At 40.7% G+C, this 24193-nt stretch overlaps 1 protein-coding gene across 1 annotated transcript in view; it reads left to right on the plus strand.

Annotated features, from left to right (window-relative positions):
- kcnh5 (potassium voltage-gated channel subfamily H member 5) overlaps nucleotides 1-23330 on the plus strand; it is a 296860-nt gene extending 273530 nt beyond the window's left edge. The window contains exon 11 of the mRNA XM_062968582.1: nucleotides 21998-23330. Within this exon, the coding sequence (XP_062824652.1) occupies nucleotides 21998-22945 (948 nt within the window). The 3' untranslated portion in view covers nucleotides 22946-23330. The remainder of the gene's footprint in view (nucleotides 1-21997) is intronic.
- Nucleotides 23331-24193: the final 863 nt, after the last annotated feature.

Below are 24193 nucleotides of genomic sequence, written 5' to 3' on the forward strand. Positions count from 1 at the left end.
GCAACGTGCAGTCATTGAATTCTTCTGAAAAAAAAAAGATCTTGTCCTGTGATAGGTGCAGCTCAGGATCATCATAAGTTGGAAATGACTTCAAGGCACGCAATCACAAAAAGAGGGTGAGGGAAAGAAAGGGGCAGAAGTGGAAAATAAAATGGGTAGATGTGAAGAAAGGTTAAATTATTGCATCAGTGGCTGAGAAGAGTCAGAGAATAATGCAGCCTTTGGAATGCCATCCCTTGGGAGATATAGGGGAAAGAATATAGAACTTGAAGCTTGTTTGTTGAGATAGAGCCAGTTAGAGATAGGACCTCATCCTATGAGAGGGGAGAAAACGGGGAAAAGTGGAAGGAATTGTCTTCCTTCGTTCCCTACTGACGAGGTCTGTTTTCTGACCAGCCATCCCATGTCCTTTCCCTATCTTTTCCCCATCTTTTGCTGTTTTGAGCCATTTAGAGTCAGGTAGCACTTGACTCTTCTGAAGCACATGGAAATAGAGCCAATAATGTGTGGGACAAGGTCCATAGCGACAAGTGGGAGATATGGATGGAGTGAGAGGAACAATTAGAGAAAGAGTTGTCAATCTGACTTATGGTGTCCCTCCCATAAGGTTTTCTTGGCAAGAGGTTTATCATTGCCTTCTTCTTGCCCAAGGTCACCTAGTTGGGTTTCCATGGCTGTGTAGGGATATGAACCCTGGTGTCCTTACCAAACATTCAAACCATTATACCATGCTGGTATAGGGTCATTTGGGAACAGAAATTGTTAGAGCACAGGAATGGATGAGGTCACAATAGGGAAGTTGGTTTGATGGGAGCTGAGAATGTGGAAGGAAAATGGCAGCAGCTCTCATTGTAGTCCATCCAGGGAGAAACGAAAAGAAGTGTCTCTCCATTCTACTTGCCATGACAGTGGCTCTTTGATGCTACTCTCTCTTGGTGGGGAGAACATACAGAGTAGGTCAGTGGTTCTCAACCTGTGGGTCCCCAGGTGTTTTGGCCTACAACTCCCAGAAAATCCCAGCCAGTTTACCAGTTGTTAGGATTTCTGGGAGTTGAAGGCCAAAAACATCTGAGGACCCCAGGTTGAGAACCACTGGAGTAGCTATTTCTTTTATGGTAGGCTCTCCTATTTTTATTTACTAGCAGTTCAGTGTATGCAAAGAGTTTCTCAAGAACTGCAGTAGCTTCTGTTGTTGGTAAGGTGTGTAGCTCCTGAAAAGGGTCAATCAATAACACTATGTAACAAAATTTGAAAAAAAAAATCTTCCTGGTTTGAAAGTGTTATTTCCTCTTTAATTTTGCCGTACTTACTTTGAAAGTTGTTGTTGTACTCCGGAAACTTTGTTTTTGTGGCTGTGGGTAGTACTATGTATTATTTCCTTCAGTCTAAGCACTTCATTCGCTCATAATTTTCCATAATGAAAATATGCCATTTTTTTAAGATCGCAAAACCAAAGTTTTTGCAGTTTAATCAACTTTTCCATGTCTTTGATAGAACTAATTAGGAAATGACATTTATAACCTGGGAATAAAAATCATGTTACATAGTGTAATATAAAGGTCAAAATGTGCCAGGCTTGTCATAAAACAGGATGATAAAAAAAACCACTGTTTAATGACTAAAATACAACCATCCACAATCCAGCGGAAATTGGTCTCTTATTTTGCATGTGGATCCTAATTTGTGCTTTCTAGTACCAGTCTGTGATACCATCAGTGTAGCCTCTTACCACCAGAATGGAAAGATAGTGCCATTGTGTATCTGGAAAAACTTACTTCAATTAATTGCAGTAATATAAAAAGAGAAATACAACTTATCTTACTGTCTAAGAGATAATAATAATAATAATAATAATAATAATAATAATAATAATAATAACAACAACAACAACCTTATTTTTATACCCCGCCCCATCTCCTCGAAGGGATTCGGGGCAGCTTACATGGGGCCTAGCCCGATAAAACAATCAAATATCAATAACACAGCAATAAAACAATTATACCAATAAAAACATCAATATCAGTAAAACAATCATTAAAATCAACATGAAGCATACAATATTAAAACAGGAGACTAATTCATAGAACCCAGAGAATGTGCCGAAATGGGGAAGGTAATTTCACAGTTGAAATGGACAGAAAAGTGCAGAATAACATTGGCAACACCTCAAGAATGGGGCTATTATAAAATGGGTAGATAGATCAGTCCAACAACAAATTAAGTATCAAAGGCCTTTTGGAAGAGCCAGGTTTTTAAGCTCCTTCGGAAGGAGAGGAGGGTAGGGGCCTGCCTGATTTCTCTAGGAAGCGAGTTCCAAAGCCGGGAGGCCACGACGGAGAAGGCCCTCTCTCTCGTCCCCACCAACCGCGACTGCGAGGGTGGTGGGAGCGAGAGAAGGGCCTCCCCCGACGAGCGAAGAGAACGTGCGGGTTCATAGGGGCAGATGCGGTCTCTAAGGGGGTGGGTCCCAAACCGTTTAGGGCTTTGTAGGTGATAACCTGCACCTTGAATTGGGCCCAGAAAGTAAACGGCAGCCAGTGGAGCTCCTTAAACAGAGGCGTTGAACGCGCCCTGTAATTCGCTCCAGTTAGAAGCCTGGCTGCCGAACGCTGTACTAGTTGTAATTTCCGGGCCGTCTTCAAAGGCAGCCCCACGTAGAGCGCATTGCAATAGTCCAGTCTAGAGGTAACTAAGGCATGGACCACCATGGTCAGATCAGACTTCTTGAAGTATGGTCGCAGCTGGCGCACAAGTTTTAATTGTGCAAAGGCCCTCTTGGCCACGGCCGACACCTGAGCCTCAAGCGTCAACCCCGAATCCAGGAGGACCCCCAAGCTGTGGACCTGCGCCTTCAGGGGGAGTGCGACCCTGTCAAGCACAGGTTGCCACCCAATACCCCGATCAGACGTACGACTGACCTGGAGGACCTCTGTCTTGTCGGGATTAAGTCTCAGTTTGTTCAAGGAAACCAGGAACTAATGCTCCTGCTGTATCTGTCTTGGAAGGTCTTTCTGTTTATGGATCATACCATTGTTCAGTATGAAGGACTTCAAATGGAGGACTGTCTGAATATGGCACTGTTCTTAAAGCACTCTGAGAAAAAAAGCACAGCAGTGGCAACCTGAGCAGTACTTCTGCTACTAGCATTGTGTGGGACTATAAAGAGCATTTGAACATTTCTGTGTCCTTAATGAGAAAGAATGTCTCAACACATTTCAACACTTTCTCAGATGGCCGATCAAAAACCTGTCAACTGAGACAAGAGCTTTCATCCCTGCACAAGACCAGAAATAGCAGCACTTTTTAAGGTTGGGGATGATTTGCTGAATCCTGTCAATGTCTTCTGGATAATGGAAGCAGTTGGTCAGTCATATTCACTGCAAGTTTGCTGGGTTGCATATGCAGTGCGCGGAGATGTATCACATGTGGATGTGCATGGAGATGAACTGTGTATAGATACACATGTGCAATTCTTTGTGTATTTAGTTGCAGATTTTGTGCTTGGTACAGATGTACAGTGTTCTCCTTGACTACCAAGGTTGTACAAGAGTTATTTAACACATAATTCTTCATGTGGAGATTTATTTTATTAAGTTATTAAGTTTTCTCAGCAAAATTTGTTCATTGAAGGTTTACCTTCCTCTGAGGCTGAAAGAGTGTGACTTTCCCAAGCTCATCTTTAGGCCCAGGTGACGCAGTGGGTTAAACCCTTGCGTCGGCAAAGACTGCTGACTTAAAGGTTGGGTTGCTGACCTGAAGGTTGCCGGTTCGAATCTAACCCAGGGAGAGTACGGATGAGCTCCCTCTATCAGCTCCAGCTCTATGCGGTGACATGAAAGAAGCCTCCCACAAGGATGGTAAAACATCCAGACATCTCCTAGGCAACATCCTTGCAGACGGCCAATTCTCTCATACCAGAAGCGACTTGTAGTTTCTCAAGTTGTTCCTGACATGAAAAAAAACTCTGTAGGCTCCCATGGCTGAACAAGGATTTGAATCCTAGTTTCCAGAATCCTAGTCCAAAGCTGAAACTACTACAAGAGACTGAGGGCCCTTCCACACAGTCCTATATCCTAGAATATCACAGCAGAAAATTCCAAATTATCTGAGTGTGGACTCAGATAACCCAGTTCAAAGCAAATACTGTGGGATTTTCTGCTTTGATATTCTGGGATATAGGGCTGTGTGAAAGGGCCATGATTCCCTTTGCAGCATTAGGTTAGCCCAGGCATAGGAAAACTTCAACCCTCCAGGTGTTTTGGACTTCAACCGCCACAATTCCTAACAGCAACCTTAGCCACCACTGCCTTGGGAAGTCCAATTATCCCATGATGCCATTTCAGGTTCTCAAAACTTACAATTGAAACATTGCTCAGAGAGGCTCTCCAGATCTGCCTTCTGCTAATAATTGTGAGATTATTCCACACAACCATATAACCCAGAATATCAAGACAGAAAATCCCACAATATCTGCTTTGAACTGGGTTATCTGAGTCCACTCTGCCATATATTCCAGTTCAAAGGAGAAAATCTGGGATTGTGTGGAAGAGGCCAAGGAGGACCTGTTTCAGTTCAAGCCTACAGGGCTCCTCTAGATTAGTCTGAAGAAGCAGAAAGTCTTGTGATGCAATTTCTTCAGTTTTGATGGTTTCTGCCAATTGTTGTTGCTCTGTGTCCACTTGTCTCAGTCTTGGTGAGTAGAGCACTATTTGTGGCAAATTGTTGGTTTTGAGTTACAGCTTTTCCAAACTTAAAACATTATGAGATTTTTGGTGGGCATTTTTTTTTGGTAACTCAGTTGCACAGTTCTTGAGCACAAAGCAAATTGAATGAGCATAGTGTGCTAAGTCCACAAATAACAGAGTAGTATCCATAATTGGCAATATAATTGCAAACAGTTTGACCAAATAAAATGAAAAAATGTTAAAATTAACTAATAAAATAACAAGTAAGGTGACTCTGTTGCAGTGTCGCATAAAACAATTTGTGAAAAAGAATTCAAGTATGTATTCTCTGCTAGACATAGTGCCTCCATGTGCTGTACACTCTCACTATTTGTGTGGCCAAAGACAATTCTTTTTCTTCCAGTGTGGCCAAGGGAAGCCAAAAGATTGCTATACAGTATTACCTCTATATGCATGAGGAATACATTCCTAAATTTACAATGGAAATAGGAAACTATGGATAATAGTAATCATGGGTAACAATTAATAGCCCATTTAGTTAAGACTGCCAAGCTGAAAAATATGGATCTTCTATGCCTTTCTTTCTCTGCATGTGTGCATGTTTGAATGACAAGTTGTGGGCAAATATGTGTGGTACTTAATACATAACTCCTATGGTTCTGGTTTTGGCTTGGAAACTTCTGGGCTTGCTTGGAACAATCCTGAATTGGTAATGATAGGTAGTACCTACAAGTGAACATGAAAAGAAAAACTTGAGGGGAAGCTGGTTTATTTGTTTATTAGCTTTCTGGTGTATATCGGTGTCCTTTGCATGTGTGAGCTGCCCCCAGTCAAAAGGCTGAGAAGAATACAGTGGTGGCACAAATGACGTTTAGATTATGCAAAACACACTTGGAAAGCTTGTGCCATGTCTTTCTTCCTTTCTTTTTCTATTTCTGTCCTCCCTTGCTGCGTCGACGGGAAGCTTTGAAATCCCCTTATCATTACTTAATCCAGTTTCTCTTTGCATTTTGTAAATAATTTTATATAACGTGTCATGCTCAAGTGTGGCTGCATTTGGAGCTACCGAAAAAATTCCCTGGCCCTTTGGAAACAATGCCGTTGCATGCTCACTTTTGATGGGTGCTGTATATTTATAGCCTGTATTATATAATGAGGATTACTTACTTTTGCCCAAAGAAGACTGTGTTCCATTTGCAAAAAAAAAAGAAAAAAAAAAGACACACACACACAAACTGCTCAGTACATTCTTTGCTTAATGCATTTTTAGCACAGAGGTTATTTCAGTTGATGATGCTTGGGAGGTTCTTGGCTTGAAGCTGCTCCAAAATAATTTCATGACTGGTAACGCTGTTAACCTCCTTAATGAGTAACATTTAAGTATTGCCTTTTCTCATTACTGGGTGGAAGGGGAGATGAAAAGCTGATTTCTAGGGGCATTTTGAAAATATCTTTGTTCAAATTTCAGGCCTCCAGAATAACAAAAAAAAAGGAGTTATATTACATTTAAAAGCAGACAGGGTAATGCGTCACGAGGAAAGGTTTGTCATTAATTAGGTGAAAAGTTTCTTTTTTTGAAAGTTAATTTTACTAACCTTCCACATACCTACGTGCCTGAAATGCTTTACTTTGCCTCTGTAAAAGTCACATCAGGCATGGACACGGCCCTTTGGAGCCTCAAGTCTCAAGTCTGGTCCCCATCCGTCATGGCTCTCCTGTCGATATGCAGAAGCAGCGACCCACATCCTCAGGCTGAGAGGAGGGCCAAGGCAGAAACACACGGCTGGCAAGAGCTCTCTCTCGGCTTCCACCTGCCTCACCCTTCTCCTTGCATCAGGGTGGGGCCAGACTCCACCCTGATGCTGAGAGAAACATGGTCCAGGGGATGAGGCAAGTGGCAGCCAAGGGTGCTTTGGGTCCCCGTAGCTGTAACCTGCTGAGGGGGCTTTGGAGCCTGTCTTGCCCTCCTCCTGGCACAAAGACAGGGCAAGTGGCCCTGTACTTATGCTGGGAGGACAGCTGCCATGTACGAGGGTTATCCAGAAAGTAGATTACGTTTTGGAATTTAAAATGAACAAAGTATAGGAGAAAACATTTACCATATGCAGTTGAAAGCCACACCCAAATACCACTTCTCAACATAGTGCCATTCAAATCTAGGCACTTATCCTAGCGATGAATGAGTTTGGCAACTCCTTCCCCACAAAACTCTGCTGCTTGCGTCCTCAGCGCAGTGTTTTGGCGACGATGCACAGCTGCAGGAAGGGGTGACTGGCTGGTTGAGGACTAAAGCGGCAGTGTTTTGTGGGGAAGGAGTTGCCAAGCTCATTCATCGCTATGATAAGTGCCTAGATTTGAATGGCAACTATGTTGAGAAGTGGTATTTGGGTGTGGCTTTCAACTGCATATTGTAAATGTTTTCCCCTATACTTTGTTCATTTTTAATTCCAAAACATAATCTACTTTCTGGATAACCCTCGTATCTTGCCTTTCTCCCAGCATAAGGATGGGGCAAGCAGCTCCATCCTTATGCTGGGAGTACAACCTGAGGCTGACCCACCCCAGGCCCTGCCCCTCTAAGGTCCACCCAGCCCAGCATAAACATTCTTTTGCTAGTTGAAATCTGATAGTGGAACGTGCAAATTGCCTCAAGATTGGGCTGCCTGTGCACCAAGTTCAGAAACTCCAGTTAGGTCAAAATATGGCAGCCCGGTTTGTTACAGAAATAACTTGGAATGAAAACATTTAGTACATCTGTACTAAATCATACTAGTGCCAATTAGTTTCCAGGCAAAGTACAAAGTGCTAGTTTTGATCGTTAAAGTCCTGCATGGTTTGGGTCTAGGCTACCTGGAGGATTGCCTACTCCCATTATTATCTCTGCCCCTTTGGACCTATAAGGCAGGAATTCTTAAGCTTTTTCTATTCACAACCCTTTCCCATTCGAGAAGTTTTTACGTGACCCCAGATATATACAGTAGAGTCTCACTTATCCAAGACTCGCTTATCCAAGGTTCAGGATTACCCAAGGCATTTTTGTAGACAATGTTTTGAATATATCATGATATTTTGGTGCTAAATTAATAAATACAGTAATTACAACATAACATTACTGCGTATTGAACTGCATATTTGACTTTTTCTGTCAAATTTGTTATATAACATGATCTTTTGGTGCTTAATTTGTAAAATCATAACCTAATTTGATGTTTAATAGGCTTTTCCTTAATCCCTCCTTATCCAAGATACTCGCTTATCCAAGGTTCTGTCGGTCTGTTTAGCTTGGATAAGTGAGACTCTACTGTAGTTATATAAAATAGGTATAAAAATCAAACATTTATTTATAATAAATCCACATTTTCAAGGCTGATTTTCCTTTTTATGGAGTACAGCTGATAATTTTTTGCAGAGTCCACTGTAAACCCTGCACTTTGTTGCAAAAACATTTGTGTAAATGGGTGATGTTCAGAAACCTTTTACTGGTGACAAAATCTTCATGACCCCAACCTTGAGCTAAGGGGACCCCATTTGGAGTCAGGACCCATAGTTTATGAAGCAGTGCTCTTGGGGATATTTACTCCAACCAGGCAGAACCCGACTAACAACTTTCCCCCAGAGGACCTTTCATTGGCTGCCCGTAGACTAAGTGAGCTGTCAGAATTCAAGACACAATTAAAGACCTATCTCTTCCAGCAGGCCTACCCGATATATTTTAAACTGTGAATTTTAACTTTACATTTTATTTGTATTGGTGTCAATTTTTGTTCTGTGTATTTCAATATATGCAGGGAGACATTTTCAAAATCTTTTGCACCTAGAGCACTTCTCTTTGCTGTGTTTGCATTCCCCGGCAATGTTGCCTGACGCCTTTTCTTTGCATGCCTAAGCAGTGTTTTTTTAAAAGTTGAACTGAAATGTAAGAGTGATATTAGAAATTGGGGGGACTGAAGAATTGTTCCCAGGCTAGCAGAGTTCATCATGGGAGGCATCACCCTTTTTCATGGGCAGCTTCTTGTTTTACTAGGTGCAGCCTCAACTCAAAACAAGGCACATTGTTGGGTTTGGATTTAATGTTCAGGTTGAATTCCATTTCATTACCCAAGAGAGACTTGAGAAAGATTGGGGTTAGGATAACAACAGAGGGAATCTCACGTTACCGCTATTTTTACCAACCCTGCATTACAGATAAAGCACCCTCTTCAATTTTCCAGGTCTGACAGTCAATTAACCTTTACAGCATAGCCAACCTCACCACTTCTCCAAGCCCTGCATTTTAAATACCACAGTCCCTAAATAACTTTAAAAGTCTCGAAATAGTATAAAAACCCCTAAAGTCGAGCCAGCATGGTGCAGAGATTTAAATATTGACTACAGCCCAAGAGACCTGGGTTCAAATCTCCACTCAACCACCTGGGGCAGGAGGTCACACTCTCTCAGCCTCATAGGAAAGCATGGGCAAACCTCTTCTGAACAAATCTTGCCAAGACAACCCTGTAATAGCATTGTAGAAGGTTTGCTATATGTTGGAAATGGCTTGAAAGCACACAACAACCAAGTCCCTAAATAAGTCACACTGATGAAACACATTTCTCTTTCTTAAACTTTCAAATCCATGCCACCGGACCAGTGTTCATAGACCCTCCTGCATGGGAAATGAATTCTGACAGCAGAGTCACATTCAGGACCATAGCTTTTGCCATGCAGCAGAGCAAGCATTTCTCCTGAGAAAGCTTTTGTGCAGAAATTAATTTCCCTTTGCCCCCTCATTCGTCTCCTTTGGGTTTTCACTTTTAACTGCGAGCCTCATTTTTGGAAATGTTTCTCCCAGTGTGGGTGTCTGTATTCTCAAAACATGGAACAACAGAAGGTTATTCTATTAGTGGAAACTCATGTGTGCAAGAGAGAAAATCTGATCTGATTTCCTTGAGAAGATCAGCTGCCGTGGTTTCAGGATTTTAGAAATTTATATTTCTTGGGTCTATCTCAATCCAACTGAGACAAAATGCAAATTTATCCACTTTTCAAACACTTTGAAAGTTTGCCTTTGCAATTCAATTTTGAGAGGCACTTTTGCCTTTCTTTTTTTTAGCCGTGCTTCTTCTTTGCTTAAGCTAATTGAACAGTACACATACTGTACATGTTTATTTCTAACTAAAACCGTGTATTCAGGACAATATTATAGCTATGTTTTCATTGGGAAGGCAGGATTCCTATTTAGGGGAGCAAGATGGAGACAATAGGAATAATGACTGCTGAAATGACATTTCTGATGATTTCCCAAAGTTCAAGCATTTGAGACAGAGAAAGACTGAAAGACAGACTGAAAATTATATGCACTGAAAATTGTACACACTCCTACATTTATTGTATTTGCATTCATTCTCTTGTTCATTTTTCCTCCCCTTATCTTTGGATGCCTAAAGTGCATTTCTCAGTTGCTCAGCTGATGTTTTAAGTTAGTATAAAGCCAGAAATTTGAAGACCAAAGGAAGGGCAAAATTATGATTTGAGAGGCAGTCCACTCACTCCCAACCATCACAACTCTATCAAGGTTTGAAATTTCCAAACTATGGAAAAAGTTAGAGAACTTAGCGATACCTAACTGGTTAAATAGAACATGGGCCATAGCTTTATCTGAAAAATTAACATACAAAGTAAGATTAGAGAGAGGAAAAATGAAAGAGGCTTTTTTGAGGTTATATAGAAACCATTTATCAGCTCTGTGTGCCAGAGTAGAAGCAAATTTCCACCACCCTCAGGTCAAGCGAGATTTTGGATAAGTGTCTAGGGAAAGATAGGACTATTATTAATACAATAGAGCATGATTAACTAGCAAGAGGATTGACAATGGAAAAAAGGGAGTGGGAAAGAAAAATAATAATTTTAATAAGATTTGGAGAAGTTGAAAAAAGGGTAGATGAAAAGTTCCAAATCCTCATGGAACTAATGGGATTTACCATTCAGCACTTGATTCAGTGGGTCTACTCAAGCTGGGACTAACAAAGGGATTGAGGCCAATGAATTTTATTTTTAAAATTAATTCCTCGTTTTTCCAACTCCCCTCCTCCCTCTAGGAAAGATAAAGGTTTCCTCTTGACATTAAGTCCGAATCTGGGTGGTGGTGCTCATCTCCATTTCTAAGTTGTAGACATTGTATGTTGATGTCTCCTAGGCCATGTGGCCGGCATGACTGCATGTATTGCCGTTACCTTTGCTACAAAGGGGTACCTATTGATGTACTCACATTTGCATGTTTTCAAACTACTAGGCTGGCAGAAGCTGGGGCCAACAATGGGAGCTCACCCCATCCCGTGGATTTGAATCGCCATCCTTCCGGTCAACAAGTTCTGCAACTTAGCGGTTAAATTACTGCACCTTAGCAATATCCCCTAGCTCATCCTGCTAGCTATACTTTATTTTTCCACTCATATGAGAATTAAAGTGTCAGGTCTAAATATACTAAATGCACCAGATCCTGTGTGATCTTGGAAGCTAAGTAGGGTCAGCCCTGGTTGGTACTTGGATGGGAGACCACCCAAAAATGCCAGGTGCTGTAGGCTGTATTTCATCTCCTACTATTCCTTGCCTTTAAAAACCCTATAAAATTAATCGGATTCCCATATCTCAACATGCAACTTTAAGATATGTGGACTCGCATTCTCGCATTGTCAGATTGCTGTCAGATATTCAGTTAGTCAAAGAAAGGTAATTAGGAATATTGCTGTTTTATGAACCATCTAAGAGAGATACAAATGTTACGATGTATGAAGCGTTTGCTACATAATGGGTTGATTGCAGTTGTGAATATAGATATTGTACTAATGTTTTGCTTTACTGTGAGTTTATTTAGTGTAATATTTTTATTGGAAAGAAGTATGTAAGCATTTAAAAACAGGGACAAAAAAATAGAGAACAGATGGAAGAATCCTCATAATGATTCATTGTCAGAGTGAAAAAAAGGCAAGAAGAAGAAGGCAAGAACTTTTAAGCAATATTCTTCTTGTATCCAACATTTTATTGGCAATGTCAGATGGATCACACCAAAGGATTAAGCAGAGACAGAGTATCATAGAGTTGGAAGAGACCCTAAAGGCCATCCAATCCAACCCTATTCTGCCATGCAGTAATCACAAAGTAATCCTGACAGATGGCCATCCAGCGCCTATTGAAAAACTTCAAGTGAAGGAGACATCTCCACATTTCAAGGCAGCATATTTCATTATTGGACAGCATCAGAAGGTTCTTCCTAATGTTTAGATGGAATCTCTTTTCCTGTAATTTCAATCCATTGCTCTGTATCCTAGGCCCCTTCTAAACTGCCCTATGTACCAGGATCTGATCCCAGATCTTCTTATCCCAGATTATCTGGCAGTGGAGACTCATATGATCCAGTTTAAAGTAGATAATCTGGGATCAGATTCTGGAATATAGGGCAGTTTAGAAGGGGCCCTAGTCTCCAGAGCCGCAGAAAACAAGACTGGTCTTTCCTTGATGTGACATCCTTTTAAAATATACCTATCATGTCCCATCTCAATGTTTTTTTCTCCCAGCTGAACAAACCCAGTTCTCTATAAATCGCCCCGCATAGGGCTTGGTTTATTAATCATTTCTGTCATCTTTTCTGGATACATTCTATCTCCTTAAATTGTGGTGCCCAGATTTGGGCACAGTATTCCAATTGAGGCTTCCAAGTGAATTTGTGAAAATGAATTGTTTGGGATTACAACCTCACTCAACAGGAGTTGGGAACATCATCCAACTGTGCGCTGAGTTTGAACACACTTATTTATTTATTTATTTATTTATTTATAGTATTTATTTTCCGCCCTTCTCACCTCAAAGGGGACTCAAGGCAGATCACAATGTACACATACATGACAAACATTCCATGCCATATGAACATAGAGACAGAGACAAAGACAGATGCAGAGGCAATTTAACATTCTCCAACTTCCAGCTTCCTGAGGGGATGCTCGATTCCAGCCACAGGGGGAGCAGCTGCTTCATCATCCACTGTGACATCTTGATGGATACTTCCTCATTCCAAATGGCTGCTGAACGATTTTTTTATGGTGTCGTAAATTTGTTAAATTAGCCTTCCCGCAAAGTGGTACCTAAATTCCTACTTGAGAGAGGCAACTATCTTTCGGTTGCTTAGGTCAACAACGAGCAGGGGCTATTTTTTTTAATGATCAGGTGCTCACTCCAACACGGGTTGGTCTCTAACTCATGGTCATAGTGATTTATTGCAGCTGGCTATTTAACCAGCTGCGCCACAGCTCGGCCCCCTTCTCTCAGTGGGCTGTAGGCTCTTAGCATGGATTTGGGAAGACAAGTCAGGAGTCATGACTTATGTCCCATCTATATTGACCATTTAATGCAGTTTCACACCAGCATTGAAAAAAGTGGTTTTAGTGTGTAGACGATTATATAGGAAATCTTGGAACCACTTTGAGGTCCGGATGGGGATTATGCAAACCACAGAGCACTGATGAAGATAAAAGGATTTCTTTCATGTACTTTTGAGGGAGTTTGTGGTCTGGCTGTTGCAATCTGAAGCTACCGTGTTTCCCCGAAAATAAGACAGTGTCTTATATTAATTTTTGCTCCCAAAGATGTGCTAGGTCGTATTTTCAGATGATGTCTTATTTTTCCATGAAGAAGAATTCACATTTATTGTTGAACAAAAAAATGACCGTTTATTATATACTGTACAGTAGTTGTCATCACAAACCAGCATAACCAAACAAACTGTGAATCTTATCAAAATGTATTGTTACTACCATTATTTCCATGTACAACAATCTATGGTAGGTACATTTACCGATCCGGCAAGCTCTGGTGTTCTGTTTGGCGGGCATGCTTCCAAACAAAAACTTTGCTAGGTCTTATTTTTGGGGGAGGCCTTATATTTAGCAATTCAGCAAAACCTCTACTAGGTCTTATTTTCTGGGGCTGTCTTATTTTCAGGGAAACAGGGTAGCTTTGAACAGCATTATATAGCAGTGTAAATGGGGCCTGGATTATAATTCTTTAACTAACTAGATGATACAGGATATTGCTGATCAAGTTGGGAGGGACTGCAAGAGCCATTTAGTCCAACCACTTGCTATGCAATTAATTTTTTTGTATAAATCCAACTGATACAGGGATGTAAATATTCATTCTTTTTTCATTTGTTGCTGCTGAAGAGCAAACCCTCCTCTTCCTCCACTTGCTTAATCAGCTATCATTGTTTTTTTTTAAAAAATCTTATGTAATTTTCCTCCTCTCTCCCCTTCCTCCACCTTTTTGCTCCAGTATATTAATGAAGTTTTATTATCTTTTTATCAGCAGTGGGGCGGCTGAGTGTCATTACTGGGTTTCGTAAAGCGCCCAGAGAACCAACCAGCAGCAACAGGAGGAGGGTGACATATAATTAAGATTTTTATTTGATGTCCCCTATAGTTTGCACTGCAAAATACAGGCGGCAATGAAAGGAGCTGGTCGCTTTTAAACGAAGATCTACACACACACTGTATTTGGGTCATAGCAGGGAGATAAAAGCATCCGGCTGTGTTTTGCTGTTTCCTTGCTTGCTGTTTCCACTATATTCTAATAAGCACATTCAGGCTCTAAATTATCAAAAGCAGCTCCATTAACTCCAAGCCTGCAACTATGTCCTTGCAGTAGTTGTGTTTGTTTTAATGAAGTAAGGGAGAGGTTTGATTATTGAGTTTATTTCCAAGGTTAACTTCAGGGGGCCAAATTTTGTTCCCACTCCCTCCTCCCAATAACTACCTTTCTGCAGCAGTATTGAAATCACTTTAAATTGTGGTGGAGAGGTCAGTAAATAATGGCTACAAATTTATTGCAATGGATAGCAGGTCTACCAGGCAGAAGATGCATCATTTGCTACCTAACTTGGGAGAAATGATTAATCCAAGCTTGGAAAAACAGCATGGCTAAGACCTTGCATAGTTATAATTGATGTTGATGCCGTTTTATACAGGTCTATATATCTGGTGTTGCCCAGATAGGCATTTTTAATGCTATGCCTTTAAAATACTCTTTGATAGCTTTACAGTTGTATGTATATAAAATGTATAGGTAGGTAAAGGTTTTCCCTTGACATTAAGTCTAGTCATGTCCAACTCTGGGGGTTGGTGCTTATCTCCATTTCTAATCCGAAGAGCCAGCATTGTCTGTAAACACCTCCAAGGTCATGTGGCCAGCATGACTGCATGGAGTTCTGTTACCTACCCACTGAAGCGGTACCTATTGATCTACTCACATTTACATATTTTCAAACTGCTAGGTTGGCAGAAGCTGGGGCTAACAGCGAGAGCTCACCCCGCTCCCCAGATTCAAACCACAAGTTCAGCAGCTCAACGGTTTAACCCACTGCGCCATCAGGGGCTCTTCATATTTATTTATTTACAGTATTTATATTCCGCCTTTCTCACTGCGAAGGGGACTCAGGGCAGATCGCAATGCCATATGAACATAGAGACAGACACAGAGGCAATTTAACCTTCTGCAGCTTCTAGTTTCCTGAGGATATGCTTGATTCTGGCCACAGGAGGAGCAGCTGCTTCATCATCCACTGTGATGCCGACTTCCTCATTCCAAACTCATTCCAAACTGGATGATTTTCATGGTGTCGTAAATTAGTTAAATTAGCCTCCCCACATAAGTGGTACCTAAATTTCCTACTTGATAGATACAACTATCTTTCGGGTTACTTAGGTCAACAACGAGCAGGGCTATTTTTTATTTTAATGGTCGGGTGCTCAATCTGACACGGGCTGGCCTCGAACTCATGACCTCTTGGTCAGAGTGATTTATTACAGCTGGCTACTAGCCAGCCTGCGCCACAGCCCAGCCCCTTTTATAAAATGTATACCTTTTATTAAAAAAATTATAGGTGATGGGTTGGAATTTTCTTTCACCCAAGATGGAACTCCCATCAGCCCAAATCTGGCTGGCTGCAAATCCCATTTGCTCCAGATCTGGCCAGGTGGAACTCCCATCAGACCCAGGTCTTGTCTGCTGGAAACCCATCAGCCCCAGACCTGATTGAGTTGGAACTGGCAATGACGTAGCTTTCCAGGTGTAGATGGACTCTATCAGGTCTCCCCTCCAAACCTCACCAGTATTTTAATTTGGATCATGATGGGTATGTGTATCAAGTTTGGTCCCGACCATCAAACCATGTAGGAGCCTTTGTGGATCAAGCATATATAAATAAACACACATATAAAGATATGATGTTGTTGTTAACTGTCATCAAGTGGAAAAAAACCTTTCACAAAGATTTTTGCAACTTCCCCCACTTTGTTTTTGCACAGCGATATTTCTATGCTAAGAAAAAAGACAGTGGTTGGCATTTTGTTCTGCTCTTACAGATTTGTAGCCTTAAAGTATGCATCCGTAACAGATCTGAATTTGTTAATATGACTTGGGACCTCATTATATATCCAAAGAGCAGGCAATAGTGGGGGGATTCACCAGACAACATGGTGAATCCAGCAGGCAGTGGGGAAAACCATTGCTTTGTGCCCCACATTGCCCCCTAACCCATTCCATGGGGGGTAGCATTGCCTCCTGACATCCCCCCCCCCCCCGCTCACCTTGTTCTTTCCTCTGGGATGCTGCCAGAACGCTAGATGCACGGTGTTCCTTCAAAAGTAGCACCATGATGAGATCCTTATTCATTATCATCATACTAAGGTGGAGCCGCGGTGACGCAATGGGTTAAACCCTTGTGCCGGCTGAACTGCTGACCTGAAGGTTGGTGGTTCGAATCCACAAGATGGGGTAAGCTTCCATCTGTCAGCTCTAGTTTCCCATGTGGAGACATGAGAGATGCCCCCCAGCAGGATGATAACACATCTGGGCATCCCATGGACAATGTCTTTGTAGACGGCCAATTCTCTTACACCAGAAGCGACTTGCAGTATGTTCTCAATTTGCTTCTAACATGATAAAAAAAATCATACTAAGACCTCCATTGCCTGATGTGGCTGCTGACTGTTAAGGTCGGTTTGATGGGTCTGACCAGAGATGATACTTAGCTATAAATATGTAATTAGGGATGCATCTAAACTGCAGAATTGATGCAGTTTAATTGCCACACTCAATGGTATGGAATTCTGGGATTTATAGTTTGGTGAGGCTCCAAACACTTTGCAGAGAAGGCTGAAGACTTTGTAAAAATACAAATCCCATGATTCCATAGCATTGAGCCCTGGCAGATAGGTTGGTGTCAAATCACATTAATTCCACAAATGTACATGCACACCACATAAGTAATACCAGCGAGCACATTTAGTGTGAAAAGATAGCAGTAAAACACACTGCACTAAATGTTTTGTACTGAAATTTGTGCAAAATATTGTACAGATGCAAGATTTTGGGGACAAATATCTTTTTTTCACATAAGAACCCCAAAATAAGTAATATTATGAAAAGATACATCAATACACTAACATGCATATTCAGTAAGAGACAAAACCTTTGAAATGCTTCATCCTTGAAAGCAAGCAATAACAAAATAAGCAAAGACTGACACCTATTACTATTGATATTATTAGGTTATCTTTGAACTTTGTAAATCATCGTGAGCTGTCTGAGTCACTTTGAACATCTATCCAAGTACCTCTATTTAATCAAAATGCAAAGAAATAAGTGTATGCGGGGGTGCTTTTTTAAAATGCAAATAAAAGGAGAATGCAAAAAAAAAAAGAGCTGGAAAAACAAATTAAATCAATAAACTATAGTCAGGACGGAAGATGAATAAAAAATTATGGTTCTTTACACTTTTTCCTATAAACTTCATCAGCCTAAATAGCACATTTTCAAATAAATGAACAGAGATTGTAATTGCTCCATTTTTCATGCATATCCCTCACATATATTTCTTCCAGTTCATTAACTTTTTGAACTGCTCTCAAGGGGTTGTGTGCCATGCTCAAGAAAAGAAGTGGTAATCACAATACACATCAACAGATGTCAACACACTTCTCTTAACTTGATACTCTTATGTTACATAGCTGTTTGCTATTCTATACAGAAGTAGGTCATCATATCCGTTCTGCTTTCTCCATTGGATTTTGTCTAGAGGAAATGGATCAATACATTATTTGCTCTGTGGGTCTCAGCTCCAGGTTGGTCTCACCCACATTGTCCCCTTAGAATCAGACCACAAGAGCCACACCCTGTTGTCATGCAGAAAGACACAGTTCAAGCACCTCTGGAGATGCCCATCCAACTACTTTTGAAAGTTTATTCCACTGTTGAATAACTCCTGCAGTCAATACATTCTTCCTATTGGAAACAGTATAATATAACAAGTAGTATATTGTGAGCCTTTGGTAACAGCTATTATTTGGTTTCCCCCCGTGGATACTATTATTATTGTTGTTGTTACAACAATGGGCCTCCGGTGGTGCAGTGTGTTAAAGCGCTGAGCTGCTGAACTTGCAGACGGAAAGGTTGCAAGTTCAAATCCGGGGAGCGGAATGAACACCCGCTGTTAGCCCCAGCTTCTGCCAACCTAGCAGTTTGAAAACATGTAAATGTGAGTAGATCAATGGGTACCGCTCTGGTGGGAAGGTAACGGTGCTCCATTCAGTCATGCCAGCCACATGACCTTGGCGGTGTCTACGGACAACACCGGCTCTTCAGCTTAGAAATGGAGATGAGCACCAACCCCCAGAGTCGGACACGACTAGACTTAATGTTAGGGCAAACCTTTACCTTTACCTATTACAACAATACACCTGGAATACTATGTCCAGTTCTGGGCACCGCAGTTGAAGGGAGATGTTGACAAGCTGGAATGTGTCCAGAGGAGGTCAACTAAAATGATCAAGGGTCTGGAGAACAAGCCCTATGAGGAGCGGCTTAAAGAACTGGGCATGTTTAGCCTGCAGAAGAGAAGGCTGAGAGGAGACATGATGACCATGTATAAATATGTTAGGAGAAGTCATAGCAAGCTTGTTTCCTGCTGCCCTGGAGACGAGGAAGCGGAACGATTTCAAACTCCAAAAAGGAGATTCCACTTGAACATTAGGAAGAACTTTCTCACTGTGGTTTCTGTTTACCAGTGGAACTCTCTTCCCCAGAGTGTGGTTGAGACTCCTTCTTTGGAGGCTTTTAAGCAGAGGCCGGATGGCCATCTGTCAGGGGTGCTTTGAATGCAACTTTCCTGCTTCTTGGCAAGGGGTTGGACTGGATGGCCCATGAGGTCTCTTCCAAATCTATTATTCTATGATTCGATGATGATTATGATTATGATTATTACGATTATTATTATTATCTTTATTTATACCCTGCCTTTCTTCCTGTGGGGATTCAAGATGGATAACACTCCACACGGGTACAATACAAAAGTTAAAAAAACAAGTCCCAGTATACACAAATGTGTAATAAAGTAGTATCTTTTCTATAAAATGGTTAAATCTCAGTTTGCTTTGGGCATTTTTAAATGTATATTTCGGTCTGTGGAAAATTGAATCCATGGATACAGTATATATAAAGGGATGAATGTATAAAGGCAGAGTTGCTAAGAAGTGTACACTGGGGCTGAAATTTAGTTGGTTTCTTATTTGTTGGTTATTTACTATCAGGTCAAGCTGGTGTCTTATGCATACTATTACTTAGGTTTCTCTATGGAGTGATCAGACATTTGTGTCTCATGCTGAATGTCCACATTTGGTGTATGTTTGCAGAACCAGACTTGCACTTTTGGTGTCATTGTGAATTCCAGAGTTCGGGTACTGGTGTGCAGATGTGATCTGCATGTTTCATTGTGCATTTCACTGTGCAGCAATGCACAGAAACTATGCACAACTCTGAATTTAAAATTGTTCACGGAAACCTGTACCAACCTTTATTTAATGTAACTTTGCATATAAATAGCTCCATGGCACAAGTGCTTTAAAACTCTGTTAGTGAATTGCAAAGATGTGTACTGGAGCATAGTCAAAAACACACTTGCCAGCTCAGCTGTGTAAATAATTCTATTGTCCATATACCAAAACAACAACAACAACAAAAAAAAACACACTCAAGTACAGAATATGAGCATTACAAAACTGACAAATTCCAATTCCATTTACAGGAATCTATGCAGGATTTTAACCAATCTGGGTCTTGTCATTGTAGGATCTCAGCCTGAATTTAGAATGTTGTTCCACTTTCAGAAGTTTAGCTCAGTCAGCTTGTGTTATTCTCATCATAGTATTTGCTTTCAAAGAGTGTGTTAGTCTTTTTTGACATACAGTGAAAAAATGGTGGGATGTAACTGAAGGAAGGATGCACTGCAGCATCTTTTCAACTAAATGGTTTATTTTAGCCACAGCTTTTGTGGATAAGTGGATTAAAATCCATTTAGCACATGCTAAACTAAGTCAGGGCGGATCTCCACTGTAGAATTAATGCTCTTTGATTTTTATTTTTTATTTTATTTCGTGTCAAAAGCATTGCATAATAAATAAGTTTAAAAGTGATAAAGGATTCACAAACAGTTAAACGATGCTCTTTGATGCCACGGTAACTATCATGGCTTAATGCTATGGGATCGTAGGAGCTGCTTTTTAACAAAATTTAGCCTACTCTTCCAAAGAGTGCTGGTTTTTCACCAAACTACATCTCTCCAGATTCCATACCCTGTTTCCCCGAAAATAAGACATCTCTGAAAAATAAGACCTACTGTGTTTCCCCAAAAATAAGACAGTGTCTTATATTAATTTTTGCTCCCAAAGATGCACTAGGTCTTATTTTAGGGGATGTCTTATTTTTCCATGAAGAAGAATTCACATTTATTGTTGAACAAAAAAATGAACATTTATTATATACTGTACAGTAGTTGTCATCACAAACCAGCATAACCAGACAAACTGTGAATCCTATCAAGAATTTCTTGTTCCTACCATTATTTCCATGTACAACACTCTATGGTACGTACATTTACCGATCCTGCATGCTCTGGTGTTCTGTTCAGCGGGCATGCTTCCAAACAAAAACTTTGCTAGGTCTTACTTTCGGGGGAGGCCTTATATTTAGCATTTCAGCAAAACCTCTACTAGGTCTTATTTTCTGGGGATGTCTTATTTTGGGGAAACAGGGTAGTAGAAGTTTTGCTGAATATAAGGCCTCCCCCGAAAGTAAGACCTAGCAATGTTTTTGTTTGGAGGCATGCCCAGCGCCAGCCAAACAGAACACCAGAGCAGGCGGGATTGGTAAATGTACATACCAGTTGTACATGGAGATAATGGTAGTTACAAGAAATTCTTGATAGGATTCACAGTTTGTCTGGTTATGTTGGTTTGTGATGACAACTACTGTACAGTATATAATAAATGTTCATTTTTTGTTCAACAATAAATGTGAATTCTTCTTCATAGAAAAATAAGACATCCCCAGAAAATAAGGCCTAGCACATCTTTGGGAGGAAAAATGAATATAAGACACTGTCTTATTTTTGGGGAAACATGGTAGGATTGAGCCATGGCAGTTAAAATAGTTTCAAGCTGCATTAATTCTACAAGGTAGATGCATTCCCTGTCTCAAAGGTGCTGTTGATTTCCTCCATGTTCTCTCTTTCTCATTTTACTTATATGAGTTGTTCTCACACAAGACATCATTTCCTTCTTCATATCCACTAGACCAGTGATGGCCAACCTATGACACGCGTGTCAGCACTGACACACCTAGCCATTTTTGCTGACATGCTGCCACATGCAGATTGATTGGATGACTAATGTCTTTTGTGACCAAATTTGGTGTGATTTGGTCCAGTGGTTTTTTTGTTTACTCCATGGGAATTATGCACATTACATGTGTGTGTGTGTATGTATGTATAGAGATATAGATATAGATAGATAGATAGATAGATAGATAGATAGATAGATAGATATAGATATATATCATTCTATTATTATTCTATTATTGTAGTATATTATTATATTATTATTATTACTATTATATTATTGTTATATTATTCATTATTCATGACTACATTGAAACTACAATAGAGAGAAATCAGCGTGGAAATTGCAAGAGGTACCATAGATTGTTGTACATGGAAATAATGGTAGTAAATAGTTTTTGATTTATTAAATACAGTTATATATTACAATTATATATTTTTGTTATTTAAACTATACATATTGTGAAATTATGTTTTTTCTCTCTCGAAGTGACACACCACCCAAGTCATGCTAGGTGTTTTGGTGAATTTTGACACACCAAGCGCAAAAGGTTGCCCATCATTGCACTAGACACATTCATTTTTATCTTAGTGTATGTATTTTTCTTTCTTGCAGATCATCTTCCGAAAAATCAGTGATGTCAAAAAGGAAGAGGAAGAACGCCTGAGGCAGAAGAATGAAGTGACCTTGAGCATCCCAGTGGACCATCCCGTAAGGAAACTCTTCCAGAAATTCAAGCAGCAGAAGGAGATGCGGAACCAAGGCACAGCCATCATTGACCCGGAGAGAAACACCCTCCAGGTCGAGACCCGGAATATGCAGAACGGTGCCGCCATCACCGGCACGAGCGTGGTCACTGTGTCTCAGATCACACCCATCCAGACATCCCTGTCCTACGTGAAAACCAATGAGGTCCTAAAACAGAACAACCAGGAGGCCCTGGAGCTGAAGCCCAACACCAGCGAGGAGCCAAAAGGCCTCAAAGTGACCAGCCCAGTGAGGGTGAAAAACGGGAATGGGAAAGGATGGCTTCGGCTGAAGAACACTATGGTGAGCCAGGAAGAGAAGAAGGAAGAGTGGAATAATGTCACCAAGGCAGAGTCCATGGGGTTGTTGTCTGATGACCCCAAGAGTACTGACTCAGAGAATGGAGGAATTAAAAACCCGCTAAGGAAAACGGACTCGTGTGACAGTGGAATTACTAAAAGTGACCTTCGTTTGGACAAAGCTGGTGAGAACCGCAGCCCTTTGGAACACAGCCCTATTCAAGCGGATGCAAAACACCCCTTTTACCCCATTCCTGAACAGGCCTTACAAACTACCCTCCAGGAGGTCAAACATGAACTCAAGGAAGATATTCAGCTGCTAAGCAGCAGGATGGCTGTCTTGGAGAAGCAGGTGGCTGAGATTTTAAAAATACTGTCTGAAAAAACCCCAACGCAGACTCCTTCTCCAAAATCCCATTTATCTCCTCAGCTACCACCCCAAATACCTTGCCAGGACATTTTTAGTGTCTCGAGGCCAGAGTCACCAGAGTCGGAGAAAGAGGAGATCCACTTTTAATATACACCTGTTTCTCTTTGTATACTCAAGGTATACTGTGAAATGGGCATGCACACAGAGACATACACAGACACACAGACACGCATATCTCGCATACCTATAGACATGCCTATATATGTGTCTATGTGTATGTGTATATATAGAATAAATTATATAGATATATATAAAAACATATATATTTTCACTTGCATTCGGTATGACTTGAACACACAAAAATGGATTTTGATATGTAAATACTGCATGTCCAGCTGGATTCTGGCCTGCCAAAGAAAACAGTTATTAACATAGATATTGCTTGTATAATATGCAGTTGACTGCATGCACACTTTCAATTTATTTATAATCTCTATTATAAAATAAAAAGGATGGATTTTGTTTAAAAAAAGAGAGAAAAAGAGAGTAAAATGTCCTATTTCAAGAATCAAGGACCAGCCAACAAGCCTTACATGGAGTATGTTTGTCTTTTGTGATAACTTGTGGTGGAGATGCTGCATTACAATCTATGTTATTTAGCTTTATAAATGGTTAGCTGCATTGCAAACATGCAATGAAACACTGTTAATAGGTTGCAAAAGTGCATATCAGCAAGAATGTTCCAGTATGCATTGGCCCATCTGATACAATATACCTCAGGCCCCTTCCACACAGCTGTATAAAATCCACATTGAACTTAATTATATGGCAGTGTGGACTCAGATAATCCAGAGCACTTCTGATATACATTGGGCACTTCTGGCGAACATTAGGAACTCTTCTTATTCCTTGGTACTTTTGAGCCAGCGTCTGGATGCTCACTGGGGAGCACCCAGTGCATACTGGTGCCTATTGCACATCGGGACACAACTGATCATTATATCAAAGGCAATTGGTGCCCTATGTAGTAACTGCAACATGGACATCGCTCAGTTCTACTTCCCACACATGTCCATTTACAATGATGTAAATCCCATACCAAATTCCAGTCTGGGTTTATGTGAAGAAACTAATAAGAAAACCCTCCACATTTTGTAGTTCTCCCTTTTTGTTGTATTCCAATGTCACCCAAAACCTAAAATTGGGTGGGGGATGAAGTTATGGAGATAAATCCATGCTTTCTCTTTGGATTTTAGAGGGATCTGGACACAAGCTTTGACTGGTTAGACTTTCTGCCTATATTCCTCCTACCGGTCAAGGGTTGCCAAGTGAACTTTGAGATGGGACTCTTTTACCTTTAATGCAGGAATAGAGATGCATTTGTCTCCCAGTAAG

The sequence above is a fragment of the Anolis carolinensis genome, chromosome 1 (assembly GCF_035594765.1).
Source record: "Anolis carolinensis isolate JA03-04 chromosome 1, rAnoCar3.1.pri, whole genome shotgun sequence".
Classification (NCBI taxonomy): domain Eukaryota; kingdom Metazoa; phylum Chordata; class Lepidosauria; order Squamata; family Dactyloidae; genus Anolis; species Anolis carolinensis.